At 35.5% G+C, this 25,824-nt stretch overlaps 1 protein-coding gene across 2 annotated transcripts; it reads left to right on the top strand.

The window, feature by feature from the left end:
* The first annotated feature begins 92 nt into the window (after window positions 1-92).
* LOC110442006 (nuclear pore complex protein Nup153-like) lies at window positions 93-25,824 on the top strand. Of its 2 annotated transcripts, XM_021485383.1 has the most exons (29): window positions 93-269; window positions 1,316-1,459; window positions 2,280-2,541; window positions 3,144-3,362; window positions 5,006-5,115; window positions 5,327-5,443; window positions 5,970-6,092; window positions 6,439-6,495; window positions 6,667-6,732; window positions 8,035-8,139; window positions 8,454-8,488; window positions 8,980-9,103; window positions 9,440-9,631; window positions 9,995-10,193; window positions 10,579-10,860; window positions 11,571-11,714; window positions 13,036-13,185; window positions 13,573-13,719; window positions 14,545-14,691; window positions 15,392-15,535; window positions 15,671-15,823; window positions 16,625-17,236; window positions 17,853-17,972; window positions 18,288-18,455; window positions 18,661-18,852; window positions 19,293-19,640; window positions 19,916-20,010; window positions 20,882-21,018; window positions 21,286-25,824. In XM_021485383.1, the coding sequence occupies exons 1-29, from the start codon at window positions 195-197 to the stop codon at window positions 21,347-21,349; spliced, it is 4,731 nt and encodes a 1,576-aa protein (XP_021341058.1). In that variant the 5' UTR covers window positions 93-194; the 3' UTR covers window positions 21,350-25,824. The 2 variants fall into 2 exon arrangements, with proteins under 2 accessions (XP_021341058.1, XP_021341059.1); XM_021485384.1 differs by lacking the exons at window positions 14,545-14,691; window positions 15,392-15,535.

Below are 25,824 nucleotides of genomic sequence, written 5' to 3'. Positions count from 1 at the left end.
TAATCTCCCATTGAACGAAATCTTTACTTAGTGACCTTAACATTTAAAGATCACGTGCGACAATCAACCAATCATCTGTCTTGTTAATACCGCCATCTTTTTCCATTCTGGAAAGTCGCATGGTCGTCTTGGATGAAACGGCAAAGGGAGCCTAATAAGCGATTATATCACTCTGTCTCAGACGTCATTTCAATATGTCTGAGGAGGGGGGTGGCAAAATAAGAAACAAGAAATTATCGAATCCACCGAAACCTTATGAAAAGCGGAAAGTAAGTCTGCAACGGAAATGTAATTTCATAAGTTTAAAATCTCAAATCAGAAATGACAATCAATCCAATCATATTCATTCAGGTCTATATGTCAGAAAGAACTTTCTTTCGTTATTGTGTGCCAGTTCATAAGTGTTTCTACATACATCTTTATATATGTCGCCGTAAATGTCGAATAAACTAAGTTGTCTGTATAGAATAATAAACGCATGTCGACTGAAAGCCTGGAAACAATCTCGAAATTGAAAAGTAGCGAAATAGGCATCCGAAATATCATATTCAACATGAACCAAACAACTCTGTCACCTCTTAATCAGTTTCAGAATTGACCAATGTCATATGTAATACAAATTTAACCACTAATGTCCAGCAACAAAGCTGCCGAAATAAAATAAAAAAAGTGCTGAAGTATCTGAACTCAATATATGCATGTGTGCGCGAAATAGAATAGAAAAAATGCCACTACAGTATAGTAACTTACTGCTGTAGGACAACAGACTGCGAATCATTTCACTAGTTCCTTTTCTTGGAGTACATGGTGTGATGACTTAACTGATTAGCGAGTACTATTTTGTTGATCAAATGGTTTCTGCTTTTGAGATTGAACAATGAACCAGTAGAGTAGCACATTTAGCTTTCGACCAAGCACCAATTAAAGTTGGATAGTTTGTCTTGCGTACTGTGTGCATATGTAAGTCCTGCAAAAAAGTACAATGTATTTGTAGCATGTATACAAAGCGATAGTCGGCCCTTATAAGAAAACTACCTTTCTGTTTTGGACCCACACAACACTAATTCAAATCAACTAACTAGAAATAAAATAAGAGCAGCAAAATATGTATGCAACAAATACAACAAAACAAGCTTATTACATGATGTACAAATTAGTCCCCCACCTCGTGTTTTTAGAAAAACATGCAGACTACAAACCTAACTTGTGTTTATCAACAACAAAAATGTATACATATGTGTCATGCCTGTAAGGCAAAGCATGGTGCATGTTGCTATTTGTATTTAATATGCCATGGTGTATTGCTATATTTCAGTCATTCCTAGGAAAAGTTACAGATACTGTCAAAGAACTAATATCTCCATCTTGGCTATCTGACTTGGTGAATAGTGTGAAAAAAACAAGTCCCCAGAAGGAAGATGAGCAGCCCGTACCTCCTACCCAGGAACCACAGTATATGGTGAGATTTTAATTTATTATTATTTCTTAACATCAATTCCTTATAGAAAATTTTGATGTTCTGTAGTTTGAATAATAAATTGAAGGGTAAGTTATAATACCGTTTCATTTAAGCATGTTAACACATCGTTATATTGACCACTCTCCATTTCTTTCTACATATTAATGTTGTATTTGCAACTTGGGCTATAAGGCCATTAGTGAAGAACATGTAATAAAACAAATGCCATTTCAGATAAGATTAAAAAAATGTTCAAATACGTTTAATGAAGACTGTAATTTGCTTTAAAATAATCACAAGGATAGATGAATAGCCAAAATTAAATATTGATAATTTGGTGTTTTCGTCTCTATTATATTGTTTCTAACGTGATCAATAAATTTGTAAACTTTTAATTTTAAAGAGTTATTTTTCTAACTCTTAAATCTGCAAACATCTTAAGGAACTTATATTGAATTTGTTTTAGCAAAAATCCAGTAAAGTTAGATTTTGACAGTTGTATACTTCAGAGCTTGCTGATTGCTTAGTTTGATGTACAGAATTCCAGTGTTTGTCACAAGGATTTTTTGCTCAGTTTTACAGCTGAATACAGTCTATTTCCCCTAGCTAAAAAGTGCTTAATTTTTTCAAAAATGACAAATAATGTGCAATCTATTTCAAATTTCAAATACAATAATGCGATGTTTTCCGAATAACTAAAGGAACATGCTGTTGTAAAATTTAGTTTTAAATTTAGTCTGGGATTGAACAATTTTAAGTAAATTCTTTTGTTTCTTCATTTACAATTAAATATATCTTATACTTTAAATGTTTTTTCCAGAGTTCTCTGCAGTCTCACCAACATCATAATAGGAATCAAGTGAGAGATGGTTCTCAATTTTCTCCTCCAAAGTTTGTACCATTGACAAGAAATGGTCTAGCCAACCTTTCCCCCAGGTCTTCTTTACCTCTGATACCCTCCTTGCCACCTCAGCAGCCGCCCCTACAGCAATCACAACCACCACTGACGTTCTGTAACCAGAGCAGTGATGTTGGAGAAATCTCAAGAAAAAGCCACGCACAACCCAGCATATTTTTATCAGGTATACATAATGTCCAATCTTGACCAAATGTTCTAAATATCTAACACTTGCTTTCACAAAGGTTCTTACCCTTGAAAATCTTACCCTTGAAAATGTTCTCTCAAAATCAAACTTGGGTGAAACATTTCTGTAGTATGCTCGAGAAAATACCCCTTTGCTGGAAGCAGTGAATGATTATAAAAAAAGGGTCATGAAAATATGACAGGGATATAACAATTTAAGAATGTTACAAATGGAATATTATAAAATGTTCAGTTTTCTATTAAAAATAAAACCCATACCTAGCGGAAATTTTATGAGAAATAATAAAAATGAAATAAACAAAATATTATCAATAACAAAGTTTTGAATGTCGGCGGAACTGAACCAGGATTTGAACCCCTGCCCTGACTTAAGATTGCTATACTATCGCTCTAACCGACTGAGCTGCCTGGTCAACAGAAGTGTACTGGCAGGCTCAACTGTGTTACAGTTAGATCCAAAAGGAAGTTAAAGGGAGATTAATTACTGTTTATTGGGAATACAGTGGGAAGTAATAACTAATTGTTTATATTGATGTTTTCAAAATACATAATTGCCAATATATTATTTGTCTTCACCAGATTCAAAATCCGTTGATGGGAACAGGAACTTTCTCAGTAACTGTACGGTTGGTAGGGGTCGATTGGACAATGAAGGTTTTGCGGGATCAAGCGATGCATCTGCCAGACCAGGACCAAGCAACACCGAGGTGAACCCAGCAGACATATCAACTGTCTGTAATCACAATGAGAGCATGGAAGGAGACGAGCAGGAAGAAAGTCTACCAGTATCTGTAAATCGTAAGTTGTGGGAGAAATTTGTGTCCATATAGCCTGATGTTTTCCTATGAAGTATGTATATGAAAATACTGCTGAACTAGTTCAAATAGTTTTTATACGCCCGTCGAAGACGGGGACGTATTATGTTATCACGTGAGTGGGCGGGCAAACGAAGTCCGCTCGATATCTCGAGTAATTATTAACGGATTAACTTCAAACTTCAAAACAAGGATAATTACCATGAAACCTCGGACAAGTCCAATAACCGCCATTATCCGACCATAATTTCTGGAGTTATGCCCCTTTACTTGCTGAAACAGTGTCCGCTCGATATCTCGAGTAATTATTAGCGGATTAACTTCAAACTTCAAAACAAGGATAATTACCATGAAACCTCAATCTAGTTCGATATCCGCCATTATCCGACCATAATTTGTGGAGTTATGCCCCTTTATGGACTTGCCGAAACAAAGTCCGCTCGATATCTCGCGTAATTATTAACGGATTAACTTCAAATTTCACAACAAGGTTAATAACCATGAAAGCTGGGACAAGTTCGATACCCGCCATTATCCGACCATAATTTCTTGAGTTATGCCCCTTTACTTCCTGAAACAGTGTCCGCTCGATATCTCGAGTAATTATTAGCGGATTAACTTCAAACTGCACAACAAGGTTAATTCCCATGAACCCTCGGACAAGTTCGATACCCGCCATTATCCGACCATAATTTCTGGAGTTATGCCCCTTTAAGGACTTGCCGTAACAGTGTCCGCTCGATATCTCGAGTAATTATTAGCGGATTAACTTCAAACTTCCCAACAAGGTTAATTACCATGAAACCGCGGACAAGTTTGATAACAGCCATTATCCGACCGTAATTACTGGAGTTATTACCCTTGGTTTCATTAATGTGATGCATGCGTTCCATGATGTTGTATTGCACTCATTGATCTACCAGTTATGTTGAATGTTTTCTCTTTTAATATCAATTACTCACAAATACTTCATATATGTCAATCATACAAACAACTGCTCATTCAATGTGTGACGGGCCTATTATATACCGCTCGCGGTAACCTTGTTAAGTATGATATATTTTTATATCCTGCTGGAAGTGGTGTGGAGCATATAGGTGTTACATGTAGGTACATATACTGTCTCGATGTCAGCACAGATGCATAAGGGTAAAGCAAATTCTGCAAGAAAAAGACTTGTTCATGCATGTTTAGGACCGGGGTTATCATCTTTCTACAAATAAGATTATCAATTCATTAATAGCGAAAAATCAAAAAGCCAATGAGAGCAAACCTGTGTTCTTATATGTATACCCAAGTGTCTGTTAGCAAATCACTACTACATTTTATAGAATCTTTAATGCTGAAGTAAAATGGGTTGCCAAAAAAGATCTCCAAAAGCTTCTGTGTTGCTAAACATTAAAAGAAGTGTTGCCATTTGATGTCCTGGCAATCTTTACTGTGAGGTCTGAATTGGAATGAAAATCACATACCAGTATATGAAACATTGAAATTAATAAGATTATTACTAAAATAGCTTTTGTTTAACTAGAAGTAGCTGTCATGCATATTCCGGAATGGAGCATTGGGCCAAGCTTATTTTCCATTTACAATTGATTATACTGGATAGGAATTTGTTTGTTTTAGGTTTGAATAAATCGACAACTTGGACTGAAGGTTTCAATGCAAGAAAACCGAGATCATCAAGTCGCAACAAGCCTGGATTTGACATATCCTTGTTTGGGGTACCGCTACATGTACGTTTTTCCTGATACTTAATCAAAAAGTCTCTTTGCTGTTGAACTAAATATTATGAAATTGTAATGAATAATATTTTTCTGCAAACAAAATTCTTGAGAAAATAGTCCAATTTCTTGAGTACTACAATAATGTTTCTTCAAGAAAAATTTAATGGTTGAAACGAAACCTCTGCAGTGTATGGTGACAATTTGTTTTTGTTTTTTGTAGAATAATTCACTGTTGGGGGACAGTTCTCACGAGTCCTCGTTTTATCCTGGCAAAACAACATACGGGGGAGCGTCAGCGCAGAGAAAACCCAGACTAAATGTTACAGGACCTTATCAGGTATTGTACATATTTGTATCATCTTTATACTTTTCCTAGCACTTAAATCAATATCTTTTCTAGGTTATATATTTTGAAATAGGTTGACTCACATTGTTGAATTGAAAAACATGGTATAATTTTTATTTTTCTTCAGTTCAAAAGAATCATTTTTTTTGTATGATTGAAAGTAAATTGTCTTGATAGGAATTCAGAACCTTTTTCAAGTGATAGGAATTCGGGATAATGTCGTGGAATTTGAAATAATTTAAAACCCATATAGATTAAACCCATTTATGGTTTCCAGCTTTAATTATTAACACAGCATGATCAGCAAAACTCAGCCGAAGCGGCCTTCGTTAATTATTTTTACTAACATTTTCTCGCCCTCATTATATATTCCACCATAATGCACGCACATATGTTGATTATTTCTTAAATAAACAGAAAGTGTCTGTCTGTGGACTAGTATTGACTGTTAATATGAAATTGTACTGCATTACTGTGATAGGTATCCACTACAGTAGGCATTTTCTTTATATTTTAGGCATCTTTTCCAATGCGTCAGAAAATGAAGGTAAAGCCAGTCAATACATCTACAAGTGCTGCAACCAGCTCTACAGCTCAAAAGATCCTGGAAACACTTGAAAAGATGTCAACTCCATTATCAGTGAGTGCTTTAATATGTATTAGAGTCACTGCTTTTGTTGTTGGAGACTTCTCCAAAAAGTGTGAAATGAAAGGCACTGTTCGGAAGTATCGATATCGGATCATGCGAAATGTATTTCGACTGTCAGTGTGATATATCAACCACCAAAAGATTACTTCCAATGATTAATTATTGAATAATATCCATTTTAAATATAAAAGGGCACTGCAGCATTGTTTCTAGTACAGCAATGTTCAGGATTTAAGAATTGAAAAAGTACATGAGGGTAGATGACTTATTCATCAATGCAAGGAACCCTGAAATTGTGATAAGTTTTGCTGATTATGCTGTGTTAAATTATTTACAGGAGGCCAGGAAAATACCTAATGATGACACAGTATTGCGTCTGAATTCTTCATTTAATGTAAGTATCTTAGTAAACATCAGGGTGGTGATATTCCTTTGTTTTTAACTAAAAAGCATATGACCGAAGTTAATTTGACAATGAAGAGAAATTAAGTGAATAAATCAGTTTATTTTTTTGCCCGCTTTGTGTTGAGAAAACTTTATTTCATACACATTTCATCGGTTTCAGCCCACAAATTACAAACCAGCACGGCACAGCATTGGCTCCTATCTTAACACACGGCGAGAATTGCAGGTGAAGTATTAACTTTTGGTGAAGCATTCAAAAGAAATGTTTATATCAGTAGTAGGGCTGCAACGGTTAGAAAAAATGCCACGCAGATAACCGTGTGTGCTTATCTGAACAGAAACCGGGTAACCATGTTTTTTTGCATTGAAATGCGGCCACCGATGTCTCTTTTATATTGATAAAAATATGATTACTTAATTATGTCTATCCTTCGCATGAAGGGAGACATATTATTAGTACATGTACTGGTTCTTCTAATCGCAACTTGTCCGGGCCATAACTTTAAAACCGTCAAGTTTCTTGATGAAACTTTAGGTATGCATGCATCACCCACAGAAGGTGTGTAGTGCACTGGAATTAGGTCTCGTGCTTCACTATATACAGAGTTATGACCCTTTGTTTAATTTTAAAACCAAAGTTTGTCCGGAGCATAAGTTCCATGTTATTTCACCTACGTTGACCAAATTTGCTATAGTTTTAATGTTTCTTGGGAAGTAAGAGAGTGGTATTCTAAATTCGGGTCTCATGCCTCACTTTATGAAGAGATATGGCCCATTGTTAATTTTTTATACCGAAGTTTGTCTATTGGTTAATAAGGGGAGACATATGTTTTTGTTCACTGAACAAAAACAAAATTCTAGTTCATTAAATGCATAAACAAAGATAACTCACTACTTATGTCTTGTGAGTACAGTTGTAAAACGGTGCAAATTCTCAGAACCGTTATGAATTGGTTACATATCGCGAGCCTCCCGAGAGGAGAATTTTCATAGTCTCACTTCACTCTTATCTGTTGTCAACTCTATGCGCACTTATTTCTGCGCATCACTTCCAGGTGGAACACTGACGATAACTGCTAGTGAATGATGAGTTACATTGTTCAACAGAATATCAGTCGATATTAGGTTTACATTCAAAGTTTATTGTTTACATGCACCCAATAGTAAAGAAAGCATACTGATCATGAGTGTTTTCGAGGTCTGTCAATTAGCAGTCAGGATTGACATTCTGCCTGGGAAGTCAATAAATACTGACCTACATTTTAGAATGGTTTTCAGGTACATGGATTTGCTAACCGGATAGTACTCGTGACTGACCGGAACCGGGTACTCGGTTACCCGTTCCAGCCCTAATCAGTAGGCATTGTAGATTATAGAGAATGTATTTCATTAAATTCTTGGTTATTGCATGTGAAAGAGGATTTAGTTTGTGTTTTGAGACTGAGTTTAGGTTATCATTTGTAAAACTTTGTTGAATTTATTATTTGTGTGACTTGTTTAAGTGTACAAGTTTTAAACATGGTTGTAGAAGTCCCAGAGTGGTCCACCAACAGGAAAGGTGAGCACGCCTGTACCAGCCTCCATCAGTCGCAACTACCAGCGGGTCACTGTCCCTCAGACACAGCCAGGCAAGGTAACCACTTAATCTTGATTAAGTTAGATAAAATACCTTGATCAAGCCAGTTATCTTGACTTTATCAAGCTACATTCATTACAGTAAACCTTGTATAACTGCTATTAAATCTTTTTCAAGCATAATTTTGTTTGTGAGATAGAAATAAAAAAAGAAGACATCATATGACCTTGAAGATACATAATAATGTAATTCTTATCATTTGGAGAAAAAGATGTTGTTTTTCATTAGAAATATAATTAGAAAACAAAATTGCTTTTTCATTTGTTACAATTTCATCAAATGAAATATCATTTTCATTTTTTTATTTTCAGAATTTTCTAAATGAAAAGACATCCATGTCAACAATGTAAGTCTGTACAAAAGTTTTTATATGCCCATCAAAATTCTAGACGAGGGAAGAATTTGTCTGTCCATTTTAGTCTTTTGTTTAAATATCATTCGATTTTGATGAAACCTCATTGGCTTATAGCACTCTTGATTTGTCAACTGTTTCTGTAACTTAATCAAATAGGACCAGATTCTAAGGAACTTACTCTCATTATCCATATTGTTCCAAGAAAAAAACTTTTCCAAGTTTATCAAACTCTGCATACGGCTTTCGGCAGGCATTTACTGTTTTGCCAATGTATTCCTTGTTTTGTTATATTATGACAGTATATTTACAATTTTTAGGCAAAATGTTTACATGAATAGAAGTGTTAATTTCTTAATCAGAAAATTGACAATTCTTTTGGTTATTTCCAATCTTTAAGTGTCATGTTAGGGGACATTGGCTACATAGTTGCAATCTTGTATTTGTAATGAACTTGTAGTCATCAGACTTAAATGCTTTTGTAGCCAACAAATCCCACAGGAAAAAGAGAAGATGCCTAGTTCTGCTTCAGGAGGTGGAAAACTGAAGAGTAAGAAATTTCAACAACACTTCCCAGGCCGAAAGTCAGCTGAGGATGATGATGAAGAGGTATAGTCAGAAGTGTTCCTTTAATAACAGAGTGACAGAGTTGACTTTTCCATTCATGAGTGCCTTTCTTTAGCTCATTTGAATCAAACAAAAGTTTTGCGTGTAAACCAGTCACAAACACTTTAAACATTTTTACCTAAGTTTGTGTTACCAATTAACTGATAGGAACAGTGGAATGCCCTGCAATATTTCACCTTGTTATACATATCCATCCCCTAAAGTAAAAGTTCACTGTTGCAAGGAATTAGAAACAATATCATTCAAAAGTTATAAATGTATTGTTTATTTGTTTGATAAGTATGTACAAAAAGCTTTATCAGTAACACTTAATTCCAGGTGGAGATGTCAAATTTACGTACAGATTTCACACTGCCTGTGGTGGGCATCCCTCAGTTTGATTTTGGAACATCACAGTCTACCAAGCCTGTTGAGGGGAAGGGAAATAAGCCAAACTCCAAGTATACATTTGCAACCCCCATACAGAAGACGCCCACAAAACAGGCAGACCAGGTCTCGCCCACAAAAATCGTAAGATATTCATCATCTTTGGATTTCTTAAAAGTCATGACAATAGTTTTAATGTTGACAGTGAATAATGTAAAACAAAAAAATATAACAAGCCTTTACATATCATTGATCATGATTGGCATGCAGAATTGGACCGTGAAATGAACATTTCTACATGCATGCAGTAAACAATAGTTAAATACTTCACATTTTTCACATTTCAGAAAATTTCATTGTATAGGTCCTATAAACAGAAATTGGACTACAGGCGTTACAGTATACCAAAAATAGAACTAGATGATCTCATTCCAGAAATGCCTTAAATACTCAGGTGTTCAGATTGATTGAATTGTAGAAAGTTTCCTATATATTTTTGTTGTACAGGACTTCACCTTCAGTTCACCGCTAAGTATGGACATTGAGAATGGTGTGAAGCCCAAGTCTGTCACATTTGACATAGAGCCTGTGAAAGTCCAAGAGTCGCCAGCTGCCTTCTCGCCACCTGCCTTCAAATTTGGAAGTCCATTGGGTTTAAAGTCTTCTTCAAATCTTGGAGCATCACCAGTACTTCCCAAATCCTCAGGTACAAACAATCCACAATAAGACAGTACACTAGAAATTTGTAATAACTAAGTTTTTGATAGTGTGTTTTTATAAAACTATTAGCGACTACAAAAATACTTTGAGGGGGGAGGCTAAGTTTATGAGAATCAAGACCAATGAGTGGTCATTTATTCTTTTATGTATAAGAAATATTCTCTGGTATTTCAAATGTAATCTGTCTTGAGTATTTTTACTGGGATAGTTAATGTGTGACTAACCCAGAGTTTATGTTTGTATAACAGCCAAGGGAAATAACTTATATGTTGAGGTTATCTCGATTTCATAAACTCTTTATATAACTTCTTATTTTTGTGCTCGAACCATTTTATGGGAAGGAGTTTCTTTAAGTGAAATTTTCATTCCAGGAGGGATGGCACCTGCTACAGAACTGAAGTCTGGTAGTGTGATGGATGTTCTTGGTAAGTCAGGTGGAAGTGGCTTCAGTTTCAACACAGGATCCAGCACCAACAAGATTAACAGTGAAACATCAAGTATGGGTGGCTTCAAACCTGCATCTGAACTGAAGCAAGGCAGTGTTATGGATGTTCTAGGAGGGACTCCCAAGACAAGTTCATCATCATTTGGTTCCGGCTTCCAACCTGCAAAGGACCTTAAAAAAGGCAGTGTGATGGATGTTCTAGGCAAGAGTAAGTGCTTTCAGAGGAAATATTGTGCACTCAGCAAGAGAAGGTGTTTTGTGCTAACATAGTGTATATCGGATCTGTTAACATAAAAAAACTGTATACTTCACTTTTTTTCTTTTATACAAGTGTCATAATTGCAGACATAAAATTAACATCATATTTGATAGTCTTGTTAATATCGCATTAAGTTCTAGCACTGTACCATAGTTTGTGTTTTGATTAACAAACATCCATTGCTTAGCAGTTGGCATCTGGATGACCAAAGATCAACTCTATTGTAGTTTTTGTTAAGATTACAATAACCATTAACAAAAGTTCAATACAGTAGTGTGAGTCTAGATAAACAAACATCCACTGTACAGCAGTGGAGTCCTGAATGACAAAGATACGTAAGGTAGTTTGTGTTCAGATTAACCAAAGATACACTGTCACACTATAAGGTAGTTTCTGACTGAAATTAACGAGGATTTACTGTACTGAGAAGTCGCTGTTATTCTCAAGACATAACATTTTGCCATGTTGGCAGGAAAAGTTTTTAGCGTGAAAGTAATCAACTAAGGAAAGCATAACCATGATAATTAAACTGCTTTGTTATGATCACAATTAGTGGGTTCCCTAATAAAAATTCACCAAAAAAAATATTTTCAGTTTTGTACATAATTAAGGAAAGGCAAGCTAATCAATAATAAATTGTTGTGTTTTTACTGTTTTAGGTTCACAAGAGGACAGCAAACCCGGTCTGTCTACTATGTTCAAAGTAGCAGAAGGCAGCTGGGAATGTGACGTATGTTGTATCAACAATAAAGCTGATGTCTCTAAGTGTGCAGCTTGTGGCGCCAAAAAGCCAGGTGGCTCAGGTACGATGGCTGTTTATGTATGACATGTTTTAAGTATTGGTATTATTCATTAAGGTGAAATTACATCGCCAGAGTTGAACTATGAGAAGTTTCTCGTGACACAACCAATAAGTGTTTCTATGACTACTACTGTACTATGTCACCTTCATCAGACAAATGACCCGTGAAGAGATGATGAGGCTCATAGACTCACGCACATCTATGACCAAGTATTAAACAAGGTGTAGCTGAATCGAGTTATTTTGGTACATATACTGAACAAAAAAAGAAATGCATAATTAAATTAAGCAATCAATAGCCTATGATATTTTGGGAAATTTGTACAAAATTTTATATCAGTATGAAGGGACAAGTCTACTATTTACAATACTGTAGAAGAAAAGTCTGTGTGACGTCACTCGTGTCATCAGTAGTTACTCAAAGTGCCTGCCTTGGACGCAGACGATCGGAAACTAACCCAGTAGCACGGAAACGTACAGAGACGGTTAATTGTACACGGGCCAACACCAAACTGCCGTGCGACAGCAGTTTGGCTATGACCATCCATCAACATCGCAATTGCTCTACCCCTCTGAATTTGCGTTAAGAGTGGCATCTCAGTCAATGGCGAAATCAAAATGCCAACGAGGAAAATTAATGTTGCTGAACTTAGAGTATCCGTTGAGATTATTTGTTTGAAAAACTCCGGCTTGGCTTGATCACCCCGCGTGATTTGGACTATAGAAGCTCACAAAGTCACACAATCACATCGTCACGCTTGGGCTGATTTTAGGGTAGATTGTTGAGAAGGGAAATCGTTCTTGATGTAATACCTGACCAAATATTCCATTATTTCCTTACAGCTAAAGTGTACTGCAGTGGGGGGAACTTTGTGCGTTTCTTTTTTTGTTCAGTATATATAGCAACTATTGTACATACGATTACAATGTAGCCGAATCGACATTAATTTGTGGACAACTCGTACACATTTTACTCCTTTGTGTGCATACGCTTCACGGGTCATTTATCTGATGAAGGTGACAGAGTACATACCGTACTAGTCATCAAAACGTCACATCGAAACACTTATTGGTTGTGTAACAAGAAACTTTTCATAATCCATGCTTACCAACCTGAAGAAAATGTTTAGAGAGTTGAACTGTTTGGCCCAATATACCTTGATAACTCTTGTTGAGCAGCTAAGAAAAACAATTAACAGAATCTCATTAGAAAATTAATTGATGGAAAATTTGTATCAACACTTACCCAGTTTCAATGATGTTGGTAGTCAAATTAATATAATGTGTAATAAAAATAAATAATTATGATATTTGATGTTCAGGTAATGCCTCAGTACCATCGAGTCAGCCTAGCCTGTCCTCCATGTTTAAAGTGGCAGAGGGATCTTGGACTTGTGACGCCTGTATGGTACAAAATAAATCGGCTGATACAAAGTGTGTTGCTTGTCAGACAAAGAAACCTGGAGCCTCAGGTAAGATGTTATATGAATTTTAATTACGCCAGTATCCTAAAAAATGGCATTTCAAAATAAAGAATACAATTAGATTTGTATTAGTTTTTAGTGTTTTTGAAATCAATGTGGTTTTGATAATGTCCATTTTCATTAAGATAATATGGCAGGCATTCAATGACTTTGTGACAGAAATTAAAATGATTTATTTTGGCAGGGGGGAGGAGGGGAATCCAATGCAATAATTGTGTTGTAACTTTTACTATTGCTATATGCACAATCATCTCAATATTCATAATCTGAGATTGAAGGGTCAGCTAAGATTCATGTTTTTAGCAGAAATTATCATTTTTTTTTTAGAAAATGTACTAGGCTAGGGATTTATCATTTTAACCATTTTCAATGTAGGCACCCCGGCATCCTCGAGTCAGCCTAGCCTGTCCTCCATGTTTAAAGTGGCAGAGGGATCTTGGACTTGTGACGCCTGTATGGTACAGAATAAATCTGCTGATACAAAGTGTGCCGCTTGTCAGACAAAGAAACCTGGAGCTACAGGTAAGATGTTATAGGAGTTATTGCAATACCCTATAAAATGACACTGCAAAATAAAACACTCTCGATATAATCTACCTTTAGCTGTGATGATGATCTGTTGTACCCACCGTAATAATATTGCTAGACAATTTAAGTTTGGTCCACCAGCTAGCTTTTGTGACTGTATGGTAAATGGCAAAATTGATGTATTGAAGTTAACATACATCAGAGTAGAAACAACATGATAAGGACTGTGCACTTGGGTCCCTTTACTATCCTTAACTGTACATGTATTTAGTATTCTTGAATTCAAAGTGGTCTTTACTTAATTTTTATACGCTCGTCAAATATGACGGGAGTATTATGGTATGGGTTTGGCCGGCCGGCATAAACTTTTGTTTGTCCAGCAATCTACTCCTACATTTTTCGACCCATCTCTTTGAAACTTGTTATACATTATAATTATGATATGAAGTTGTGTCTCCCTTAAAAGAATTTTGATTCGACGATTTTTGCAAAAGTTATTGCCCTTTGTTCATTTCAGTATTTGATTTTTTTATCCAGAGATTTTCTCCTACATTTTTTATAGCATGTCAGCTAACATCTGTTAGAATGATGCAGATCTTACTTCAATGTAAGAAAGTATATAACACTATGGCATTCGATGGGCGTATATTGTTCCACCCCGCGGTACTCTTGTTCATTTAGACCGTCCTACAGCTTGTATCAATGACTATGAGACAAAAAATAGAATTATAACATTTCATCAGGCAAGGGATACAAATTTGATAGTAATAAAGAATGAAATGTATTATGGCCGTATCATTTTAACTGTTTGCATTCTAGGCACCCCAGCACCATCCAGTCAGCCAAGCCTGTCCTCTGTGTTTAAAGTGGCAGAGGGATCTTGGACTTGTGACGCCTGTATGATACAGAATAAATCTGCCGATACAAAGTGTGCCGCTTGTCAGACAAAAAAACCTGGCGCTGCAGGTAAGGTTATCTATCAAAGACTGAACTGTTGGCAGGAGGATGTGAGCCTGTGCCTCAATAGTCGTACAGAATACATTCAAGAAGGTTACTGTTCTAGATATGCTAAGCAATTGGATTTTGTCCTTTGGGTGCTAACTCTAACATGACAAATCCTAGTGGTCCTGAATTATTTCAAGGTGTTTGTTTATAAGCATGATTTTACCCTCTCTGAGTAGACGAGGTATATAGTAAATGCTTGGGCTATGCATCCTTCCGTAGTGAAAAAAACGTGTGTACAAAATATCTCACAAATCCTTCAGCTGATTTACTTCAGTGTTTTGCAATGCAGTACGATAATGTCAAGTTTTACACATGATTAGATTTTGGTCATTATTGGTCAAAGATAAAGGTTCAAATTAAAGGTCATACTTGACCACTTTAGAGGAAGAGGAAAGGTTTATCTATGTGAACCCTCATTTAGTTACTTTATTTTTATTCTCATTTGGCATATTTCATTTCTCACTTAAGTGCATTTGATTAGATATCGAAATGCATTATACTAGTTTTGCTTTCAGGATGTCAAGGTCATTATTACCATTTATAGGAAATCTTAAAATATTTAACCAGACGAGACATGTCATGAGATTTGTATCATTGGCATTATTTGCAATGCTTTGGTATAGTAGTTTTACATTATTATTGGTTTTTCCATTACCTGTAGTATTGGCACCCTCGAGTCAGCCTAGCCTGTCCTCCATGTTTAAAGTGGCAGAGGGATCTTGGACTTGTGACGCCTGTATGGTACAGAATAAATCTGCCGATACAAAGTGTGCCGCTTGTCAGACAAAGAAACCTGGAGCTACAGGTAAGACCATAAAGTAAAATCCCTTGTACATGATACAAATTCTATTCAAAAGGATCTTTTTGTAATGTATTAATATTTTGTGAAGAGGGATAAAGAAAAAAATTATAAAAATATTTTTGTGATATTGTTTTTCAGGTTCTGCTAATTCTCCTATAAAGGACAGTTTAGTTTCCAAATTCAAGAGACCCACAGGAAACTGGGAATGTGATACCTGCCTAGTTCCAAATAATGCAACAGCTACCAAATGTATAGCATGTGAGACACCTAGGCCAGGGCTTCAACCCTCAAGTAAGTTATGCTGGACATAGGCCTGAGATTTAACCCTTCAGGTGAAATACCTAGACATGGGCTTCACGCCCTAACTCAGGTGTCATCAACTTACCCTTGGTTTGAACACTCAAGTATGTCACCTCAGATTTATCTACACTATTATTACATTATCATTGGTACACTCCATTTCCCCATAACTATCAAGTGTGTTGTATAAGACGGCAAGGCATGGGTTTCTGATGTCCAGTAGGTCATGTCAGATATCTATCTAGTCCGATGCTACATTGCAGAAGTTGGTCAGTTTCAGAAACTTAGGCCTGAGTTTCATTCCGCAAATAACTCTTGAAGTGAAAAATTGCATTATGAAAGCATGTATATCCGTCTATATGATCTTGATAATATCTGAAAACTGTCTTTAGATCAGAATCACTACTGAAGTGTTAAAGCCATCTTAAAACGTTAAATAGCTGCAAGGTGCATTTGAAACTCCTGTGATCTACTAAGGCAAAGTTTCATGGCTGCTGTAAGTGGCAACTGGTAGCACTTGTTAGTGGCCAATAATTTGCCCCATAAATAATTTTGCATGACCTTAGCTCTCTCTCGATGCAAAGCCGAAAGCAAACAAAAACATTTGAATGTTCCTAAATATTACTATACTATTTATTGACTTCAATTATCTTTGTATTTCAACAAGTTTGATATTTTTACCCATTCTCATATTTAAATAAAACTAAAAAATTGTATATGGTACTTTTGCATTATCATTGGATTTGTATTGTGCTGTTATTCATAATCTTCATATATTTTTATTTTTTTCAGGTTCTTTTGGATTGAAATTTGGTGGTGTTTCTGTCAAAAACACAACTAGTTTGGTTGGACAAAGTGGTTTTAAATTTGGTGTTTCTAACAAAGATTCATCTGACACTAAATCTACCAGCTCATCTGGAGCAGGACAGTTATCTTTTGGAATACCAGTTTCAAGTAGCAATTCCACCTCAGAATCATCCAAAAGCTCAACAGATGTAGCTGGGGGTATTAAATTTGGAACTGGAGAAATTTCTTCTGGTGGTGGTGCAAGTGTTGGGGGCTTTAAGTTTGGATCTGCATCTAGCACACCAACCGTCACTCCAACAACTGGCTTCAAAATTGGTTCATTAGCTGCTCCTAAAAGTGATGCTCTAACAGGCGGTTTTCAAATGCCATCTGCAAAATCTTCGCCTGCTGTTGATATAAGTCAGAATAAAACTGATAGTTCTAGTACATTTAAATCTCTATTTGGTGTGGACAAATCTGAAATAACATCGGGTCCAAAGACTGATTCTACCTCAGGAAAAGTGTCCAATGGAAGTGTGTCGATTCCTGTCTCCAGTTCTCCGGCTGTTGGTTTTCAGTTTGGAGCTCCTACAAAATCTCTCCCTCCCTTCAGTACTGGTACGTCAACATTTTTAGCTTAGTCTTGCAAGCATGTGCATTGGTGAGATGTGTATTAATTATCAAGAAAAACCTGAAAAAAGTATTAAAATGGCATCTGTGATATTGTTGATAAAAGATGTCCTTCCAGCAACAGAAAAATAGGAACAGCTGGGTGCTTTCTGCTAACACTGTTAAGTTGGGACTATAGACCCATTACTCACATCACTTAGCTGGTAGACCTATAACTGACATGTATTACCTCCATTATAGGTAAGGGGTTCACCTTTGAACACTTGAATACATAAAAAAGTATTATCGTCTTTAATTGGCCCAAATTTTGTGTTGATTGGCCATTAGGAATCCAATAACTAACTTACATGTCAAGTCTAAATACAATAGTGTTAAAAGCAGCATTTTTTGGTCAGTATGATTTTATCATTCTCCTTCATATGAACAATACATGACAGCATATATTGTAAATTATTTTCTGACTGAAAAGAAAACTTTGATTTTAAAATGCTTATAGAAAACAGAATTTTCTACCAGTCATCTAGATATTTATAAAATGACCAGTATTGTGCAAAAGAGAATTCCTCATAACTGTCATGCATTTACATGGTATATTTGTTTACAGGATCTGGTTTCACTGTGACTAAATCATCTGAAGAGACTCCCAAACCAATGCCCTTATTTAATGTACAATCACCAGCCAGCACTGCTGCTGCACCGTCCTTGAAAAGGAGTCACAATGAAGGTAAAGCATGGTAACTTGTAATTTTTGTATAAAATGGAACATGTCTAAACTGACTGAACAGAAACCCTGCACATACCAGACCTTCAGTTTGGTCCTGTCATTCTTTTGTTAGGTAGAGTAACAGCAGTTACAATAAGAGTGAATTGCACTCTAAAGGATAAACTTTGGTGTGGTATGAACTTTGACACCGTTTTTAGAACTTCTTGACTTTTTGTAACACACATTTTCTCTATACATCTTTTCCAGGAATAGATAAGAAAAAGTTCTTTTGATATATTTAGATCATGATACATTGGAATTTGTTTGACATTGTAGAGAATGGTCCAAGTGATGCCAAGAGGGCATCTTTTAATATGTTCACTGCTGGAACAACAGCAGAGCCTGCAAAGTCAGTTGGAAACAACATTTTATTTGGCTCAACAGCCACCGTACCAGCTGCTACAACCCAAGCCTCAATATTCCAGGCCCCCACAGCCCCTACCTGTAAGTAGGACTAGCCTTTTACATCTTTTATTAATGTTAAAAACATTATGATTATCAACAAAATGTTTATTTGCAGGTGATTCTAATGACATTAAACGCACAGAAATTTATTATACCTTTTAATTCCAGACATTTCGAAAAAGGTGATTATATTAAACGGAATTTCAAGTACCAGTTCATGACTTTCAATTTTGTATAATTGTAGCAACCCTGTCTACCACAGCATCCACAGCTCCAACTGGGGGATTCAGTTTTGGGATGGGAGGTAACTCTGCATCTACTGGAGGGATTGGAACATCCAGTTTTGGAGAAACTGCTAAAAACCCACCAGGGTTTAACTTTAGTGCTGAAACAAACAAGACATCTGTGTTCAGCTTTGGTGCTGGGTCTGGTACAGGTAAGATTGACAAATAACAAGGGAAATCTAGAAATTACACATGATAGAAAGTTTGAATTTTTTCTGGACACATGTGATTTTGAAAGCAAAAAACTTAAGATTTTAATTAATGGTGTAAATGTGTTCAGCATTTATTGTTGTCAGGTCATACAAATTGACTTGCATATATTTTTTCTGTGAAATACAAGGTTTTATAGTAAACTAAATATAATATTTTCTGGATACTGATAACCAGAAATAGTAAATTTTTATATCACATTACAGTTGTTCCATATGCAACTATTGTTGGAATTTTGACCTTTTTATATATATATATAATATAATATAATATAATATTTTCCAATCAATAGATGAATAATTTGTATTGTATTGTATTACTTGTGAAATCAATCAAGAAATGTATAATATCCTCTATTATATCAAACCCATTTCATTGTTAGCCACTGCAACAACTGCTCCAGTATTTGGCGCAAGTGCGAACAACACAGTTGCCAAAACCTCTGCCTCATCAGCACCATTTTCATTCACGGCTCAGTCCTCCATTCCTGCCACTCCTTTTGGGTCTGCCCAGGAGTCCACACATGCATTTGCTGCCAACACGTCTGGATTTGGCTCTACACCTAACATGTTTGCTGGTTCCAACAACACCCCGTCATTTGGAGCCAGTGGGGCTGTCCCTCCATCTGGGTTTGGTGCAGCTGCTACTGGGTTCAACACTACATCAGCAGGAAACACCCCAGCCTTTGGGGCGGCCACCACTACTGCTAATGCCAATACTGGATCTACAGGTAAGGTACTAGATAGAAGATACTGTCAGATCGGCAGGGTAGCCATTCAATGTCAAGTGTTGGATATATATAAAGTAAAACAGCTAGGAATATTAATATAATACATCTATGGCTTTTATCTATAAAAGAACAATGCCTATATAATGGCTGATACACTAAACTCAAGATATAAATAACTACTTACACACTTAAAATTCTTTAATATCCACAATAATCACTCATCATTTATCACATTCTGTTTTATTTATAAGTAAAAGTTAAGTTCTTTTTAACAGGAGGCTTCAATTTTGCAAGTCAACAACAAGGGTTCAATTTTAGTGCACAGCAAAGTACTGTAAACAATGGCGTGTTCCAGTTTGGTGCTAAACCAGTAAGTATTTTATTGGTGCAAAAATCTCTATACTTTTATCATACAGCTGATTTGTATGCATCGTTTAATATAATATTTATGTCAGATTCCTTATAATAAAGAGCCTAATCATTTTTCTTTATTAACCCTTTCACCACTGTATACCATAATGGACTCTCCCATATCACTACATGGTAGAGTCCACTAAAGTTACATAGGGGTGAAATGGTTAAGACAATTGACAATTATTCTTACCTACCTTGACCCATTTAATTAGTGGACTATTTAGCTACTGGCACTGTTGGCTCGAGATCTAGGGCCTTTGACACTTTTTGAACCGTGATATTCTGTTAGGTGCGGATTTGCAATTTGAACCGTGATGTTCTGGTAGGTGCGGATTAGCCTTTCTTTATCTGGGACAAGTTGTGACAGACTTTTTACCAGTGTCTTACAACAGTTTTATAGATGTTGTATATTTTGGCCATCACTTGGTAAAATGATCGATTCTTTGTATGTGAATTTGTGTAGAAGGTTTTTATGTAAAATAGAATAAAGAGCATTAGGAGAGATGTATTGGGGAATTCACCAGGTTTTTTTTTAAATAAGTAAAAAATGATTTAGCGGGTAATTCTTGTTGTTAAATGAAAATAATTTTAAAGAACATTTGAAACCATTGTGAAATTGATTGCTATGTATTTTTTACAGTTGAACCTATTTATATTTTGATGTTTTGGGAAATTAAAGTTATTTTGAATTACCGGTTTTCAATTCCATCTAAAGTTTTTTTGCAAACATAGAAATAAAGGATTGTAAAAGGTTTCAAATACAGCAACTTTGGTAGCTGACGTACAAGTTCCATCTATATATCTTTTAATGTGTTTTCCTTTGTCAGGGTGAAGGAACTCCAGCTGCTGCTCCTCCACAGGCCCCTGCAGGATTCAACTTCAATGCTTCTTCTACTCCTGGCTTTAATTTTGGTCAGAGTACCCAACCAGCTATGCCAGTGGGTACTGGCTCATTTAACATAGGGTAAGGACGTAGTCATCTCGCAAATCATGTCAGTAGTGCAATGAAATCCTTTGTATGTATGTATGTATGTGCTGTACAAAGTGGTTTCTTACAGTGTTTAAAGATTTCAGTGGTTTGTGTATCCGTTACTATTAACAGGCTTACTATTTGTAAAGTGAAAATGAAATGAAAAAATCCTATAATTTCAGATTTTTAAGACTTTAATATTGATATTAGAGGAGATTTATCAGTTATATTTAATTATTTTTTGTTCGTTTGTATTTTCAGATCAAACAATGATGCAAGTTCAGGAAGAAAAATCAAGAAAGCTGTACGTAAGATACGACGATGATACAGTGGTCTTAGTGAGAGAACGCTTACAGATTGTGTTTGTCCACTACACATTACTGCAGTTTGTGATTGTGTGGCACACAGGAAAGGTATCATGGATTGCTGTGAGCATTAGTGCACATAGATGGCATAAAGTGTTTGGAGTCATTACTGATGCTGGGGAAGATACAAGACATGAGGACATGTTCTGGGTAGTATAACGAACATCACATAACTAACAGTGGTAGTAGCACAAGTCAGATGTGTCATGCATCGTGTGGATGAGAGCACACGGAAACAATTCTTAAGTTGATCCACAAGACTTGCTGCTGGGACAGTACAACATGACAGAACTGGCTTTGAGCAGTATAATTGTAAGCTTTGAGGTGACGGTACTGAAGGACACGTTGTGATTTAGTGGTATACCAAATGTATGCCGCCAGATGTACCTGTTCTGGACTAAAATGATGATGGATACCGTTACCAAAAATCACAGACTTTGTCTATGAAGATTGTGCTGGAAATACAAGTGTACTCACCATTTGTACTTGGGCATTTATTCTTTGTTCTAATCTTTCCTGAATTGTGTATCCTAAGAATGAGGAGTTTCATACTAGAGAATTGGACCGTGACAAATTTGAGAAATTAATGAAAATATTTGTGAATTTAAAAGAATTTTAATTTCATTTTCACATGACATACCTGAATAATACTACCTAACTCAACCAAAGTCTATATAGATATTCTATCCTAAGATCAGGTTGAGAAGTCATCCTGTATAGCAATATAAGGAATCGTGAAATATTATTGCTCAAGCACTGCGTGTGAAACCTGGTTGATATTGGACCCTCTGTGCTGCCTGTCCAGTGTAATGTTATTCTCTACATTCCATTATAGTAATAGAAATAGTTCACCTGTACAAGATGATATTTCAAAAATATTTGGAGAAATTCAGTACAGGTATATAACATATGAGCTAAAAGGACAAATTTCACTATTTTCATATAGGGAATGTTTAATTAAAATTTGAATACATTTATTCAAGATAATGTAAAAGAATTAAAATGATTTTATGGAGTCTCTGCTATGCATTAAAAGCTAACTATGAACTCTCTGTAGTAACAGACAGTTTCACTGGACATACATTGGGTTTGGAAGTTTCAGAATTTATTTTTGAATTTCTAGATCAGCATAACAAATCTTTTCCCAGGCTAAGCATAATGGGAGATCACATTTGGTCAAAATGACAAAGTTATGTTATGTTTACTGTCAATCTAGCCCTTGGCAGAGGCAGAAACACTATTTATGCATATATATTGTGTAAATAAATAATGGCATATAAAATAATTACCGCTTTTATAATCCAGATCATATGTTGTTGCGAAACTTTGAAAAGTCATTCATTTATTTAATACATTTACAGGTATGTATTAGTAAAACAAGGAGAATGTACTCAATTGTAAATATTCTGTACATAACAGCTGTTTTTGACATTCTACATTTGTGTAGAGATGTATGTATTTACACCTGTTTGTAGAGTAGTGGACAAATTTTGCAGGTCTTTCTCGTTTTATTTGGTGCTAAAAAGGGTAATTCCTGGTATTCAAGTGACTGATGTACTAGTCGTATTGGCTCAAAAGTCGTAACCTTGCTAAACTTGCAGAATTTGTTCATGTCATTGATCTCGTGTGGTATCACATAGGAGAAAAGGTTGAGAAAATAAAGATATTGATAGATATTATGTAACTTAGAAAAAAAATCAAGTTTTTAAGATTTGCTCCAAAAGGCCTAATATGATTGGCCATCCTTGTGAAAACACTATGTGGTACTAGAGAACATTTATTGCATGTACTAGCTTTGTATTGTAAGTATTGCTTGAATATGTGTGTAGTCACAGTCATACAGACTCTTTAAAACATTTTATACTGGACCCCAAAGTCTTTCGACAAATATGTCAAATATCCTTTTGCAAATAGGTATATGTTATGTAATGGTAACAATGTAAAACAAATGTAAAAGTAATATCTCTAATTAGCATTTACAATTATACCCTGCTGGTTTCATTGTTTTGAATGTGTTGTCATGACAACAGTTGAGAGTGTGAGGTAGTGTGGCACCACTGATTTAGTTTATTTGTCCCAGATCATGTCTGTAGTCAATGTTGCTCCGACACCAGTGCTTAACTTTTGCATTTAATGCGTTATTTTAAAACCCAGTTGAATAACATATGGCAAAGTACAAAAATAGTTCTTACATTTGCATAGGTTATACCTGTTTCAATAAAAAAAAAATCCTCTGGACAGTAATTAGTGAGAAGAACATGGAGACCACTGAATCTGAGTGCTTTCCAACAACTGTTAAAAATCCTTCCTGTTTACTCAATATTACATTGTAGAAATTATGACTGACTAGTCGTCGTTTGCCTGGTTTGGGCTAACATGAGCCTGTTCTCTTGAATTAGTATACAGATCTATGTTTGGAAAGATTACCAGTTAAAATCTTACTGAAAGATGCTTTTTGGTCTTTGATGAATAAGTATTGATGTTGTTATTCATTATTCATACAGTAAGTTTTGTGCATGGCGGCGTGCTAGGCCGTATGTAATGGAGCGTCTACAGATCACTCTCGCCAAACACACTAGACTCTGCGTATAGCTTCAGGATTTTGTGTTGCTAAATAATTTATGTAGGTTTGGTAGTGATGCAGTAACTTGTTTTGTACAGGTGTTTACATACACATATTGAGCATGAAAACTGAATCTCATTACATGATAAATTATTACATTTGATCAGCATTTATGACGGTATTTGTTAGCATATCTAGCATTTATCACGGTAACTGTTAGCATATCTAGCATTTATCACGGTAACTGTTAGCATATCTAATATGCTGGCAGGGCAGAAACAAATATAGCAGATGATTTAAAACTTGTATAGCTCAGGATCATTTATAGCAAGCATTGTTTTCAAATTCTTTATTGATTATGTCCAGAAATAGGAGTTTTGTGGAGTACTGGATTATCTGAAGGTGATCATTTTTAGTCCAAGGACATGTTTTGTTTCAATTATATATACATATACATGCAAATGAAAAACTTAACCTTGATGTGTCATTAAGCTAACAAGGCACACATTTTAATAATTAGATTATAGATAGATAGAACGTTTTGATAGGTCTGAATTTTTATTTCTATTTTTACTGGGTAGACAAGTGTCAACATTTATGTGCCAGGTAGCAAATAACCTTTCACAGGTGAATAAGTATTGTCAGGTCTGCATGTACATGCACTGCTATCTTTGGGGCTATTTTGTCCATAGCCTGATTAGCTAACAAGTCATTAACACAAAATTTCAAAATATATCTTGTGAGAAATAACTGAAAAATTTCAAATGTTTATAGTTATTTTCCCTTTAGATGGCTGTTTTGAGAACACTACAGCTGTAATTTAGTTGTGAATGTCAGTATTTTTGAAAAGGTCTTGGGTTAAAAAAAAAAGTTAAGTTTTTGTTAACCTAACCAGGCTTTGAACAACTTAGCCCTGATCTAAACATGGACTAGTCAGTCATACTAGCGTGAAATAAAAGTTTTATTGATAATTACTGGGATCATCTTGATACTTGCTGTGTAGAATTTTAAAAAATGCTCTATTATCAGATCCTACATTTAATTAAGAAAATTAACAGGTCTCGGTTAATGTACTGTTGATACAAAAATGAAATATTAGTGTGCTCTGCCACTTGTGATTGTGTATATATGTCCTGTGTGTTCCCACTAATCCACAATGACCTCAGCAGGTGTGCAGTGGTGTACACAAAGAGTCTTAAAACTGTGATGCACAAGTTGTTTTATTATTACATGTATTTTGATAAGGTGATGTATCTTGTGTTGCATACAAATGCAGGATTTCACAGATGACAGAGTCGGCAAAAGAAGATTTTTATGACCACTTTTCTTTCCACCAAATTTACTTATTAGGTTTGATGTATACATTTGTAGTTGTAAGTTTGGAGATATTGTTCACATAACTTTTGAACTTCAGTATTGTTCATGGGTTCATAGGTGGTAAAGAAAAATGGTTTTATTGTTTTGCTGAGAGTAGCAGTTTGGTGAATTTATTGAGACATCATTTTGTATATAAACTCGTTTTTTTCTCCAGCTCTAAAATCATGCTTCAATCTTATCATTTCATCTTTCTCTCTCTTTCTCCCTTTTTGGAGATGTTGAAATGTGAATTCATCATCCTGCTACTCAAACACAAAAGATTGGGCAATGCCCTGTTGTTATCAAAATTTTGTTTTTGGAGATTTATTTTTAGGTAAAAATTCTGGGTATGATTGAATGTTTGTAAGTGAAGGAGTGCTGTATTTATTGGTGAACTATCTGTGAAGTTCTGTAGCTGTGAGTCGACTGTTTGTGGCCTGGTATGGATGTTGTGAGAATGGTTGGTCGCAAGTCTGGTGGTAAACTTATGATTGTCAATAAAATATCTTTGACATA

The sequence above is a fragment of the Mizuhopecten yessoensis genome, unplaced genomic scaffold, assembly GCF_002113885.1.
Source record: "Mizuhopecten yessoensis strain PY_sf001 unplaced genomic scaffold, ASM211388v2 scaffold716189, whole genome shotgun sequence".
Classification (NCBI taxonomy): domain Eukaryota; kingdom Metazoa; phylum Mollusca; class Bivalvia; order Pectinida; family Pectinidae; genus Mizuhopecten; species Mizuhopecten yessoensis.
Note: the sequence above shows the minus strand (reverse complement) of the source record. Positions and strands in the feature narration are given on the sequence as shown.

Bases quoted from the DNA above. Each gene is read 5' to 3' on its own strand.
- LOC110442006 (XM_021485383.1), top strand. From the start codon at position 195: ATGTCTGAGGAGGGGGGTGGCAAAATAAGAAACAAGAAATTATCGAAT. The intron at 5,444-5,969 runs GTATTGTACATA...TTTATATTTTAG, and splicing joins ATGTTACAGGACCTTATCAG to GCATCTTTTCCAATGCGTCA. The intron at 10,194-10,578 runs GTACAAACAATC...TTTTCATTCCAG, and splicing joins AGTACTTCCCAAATCCTCAG to GAGGGATGGCACCTGCTACA.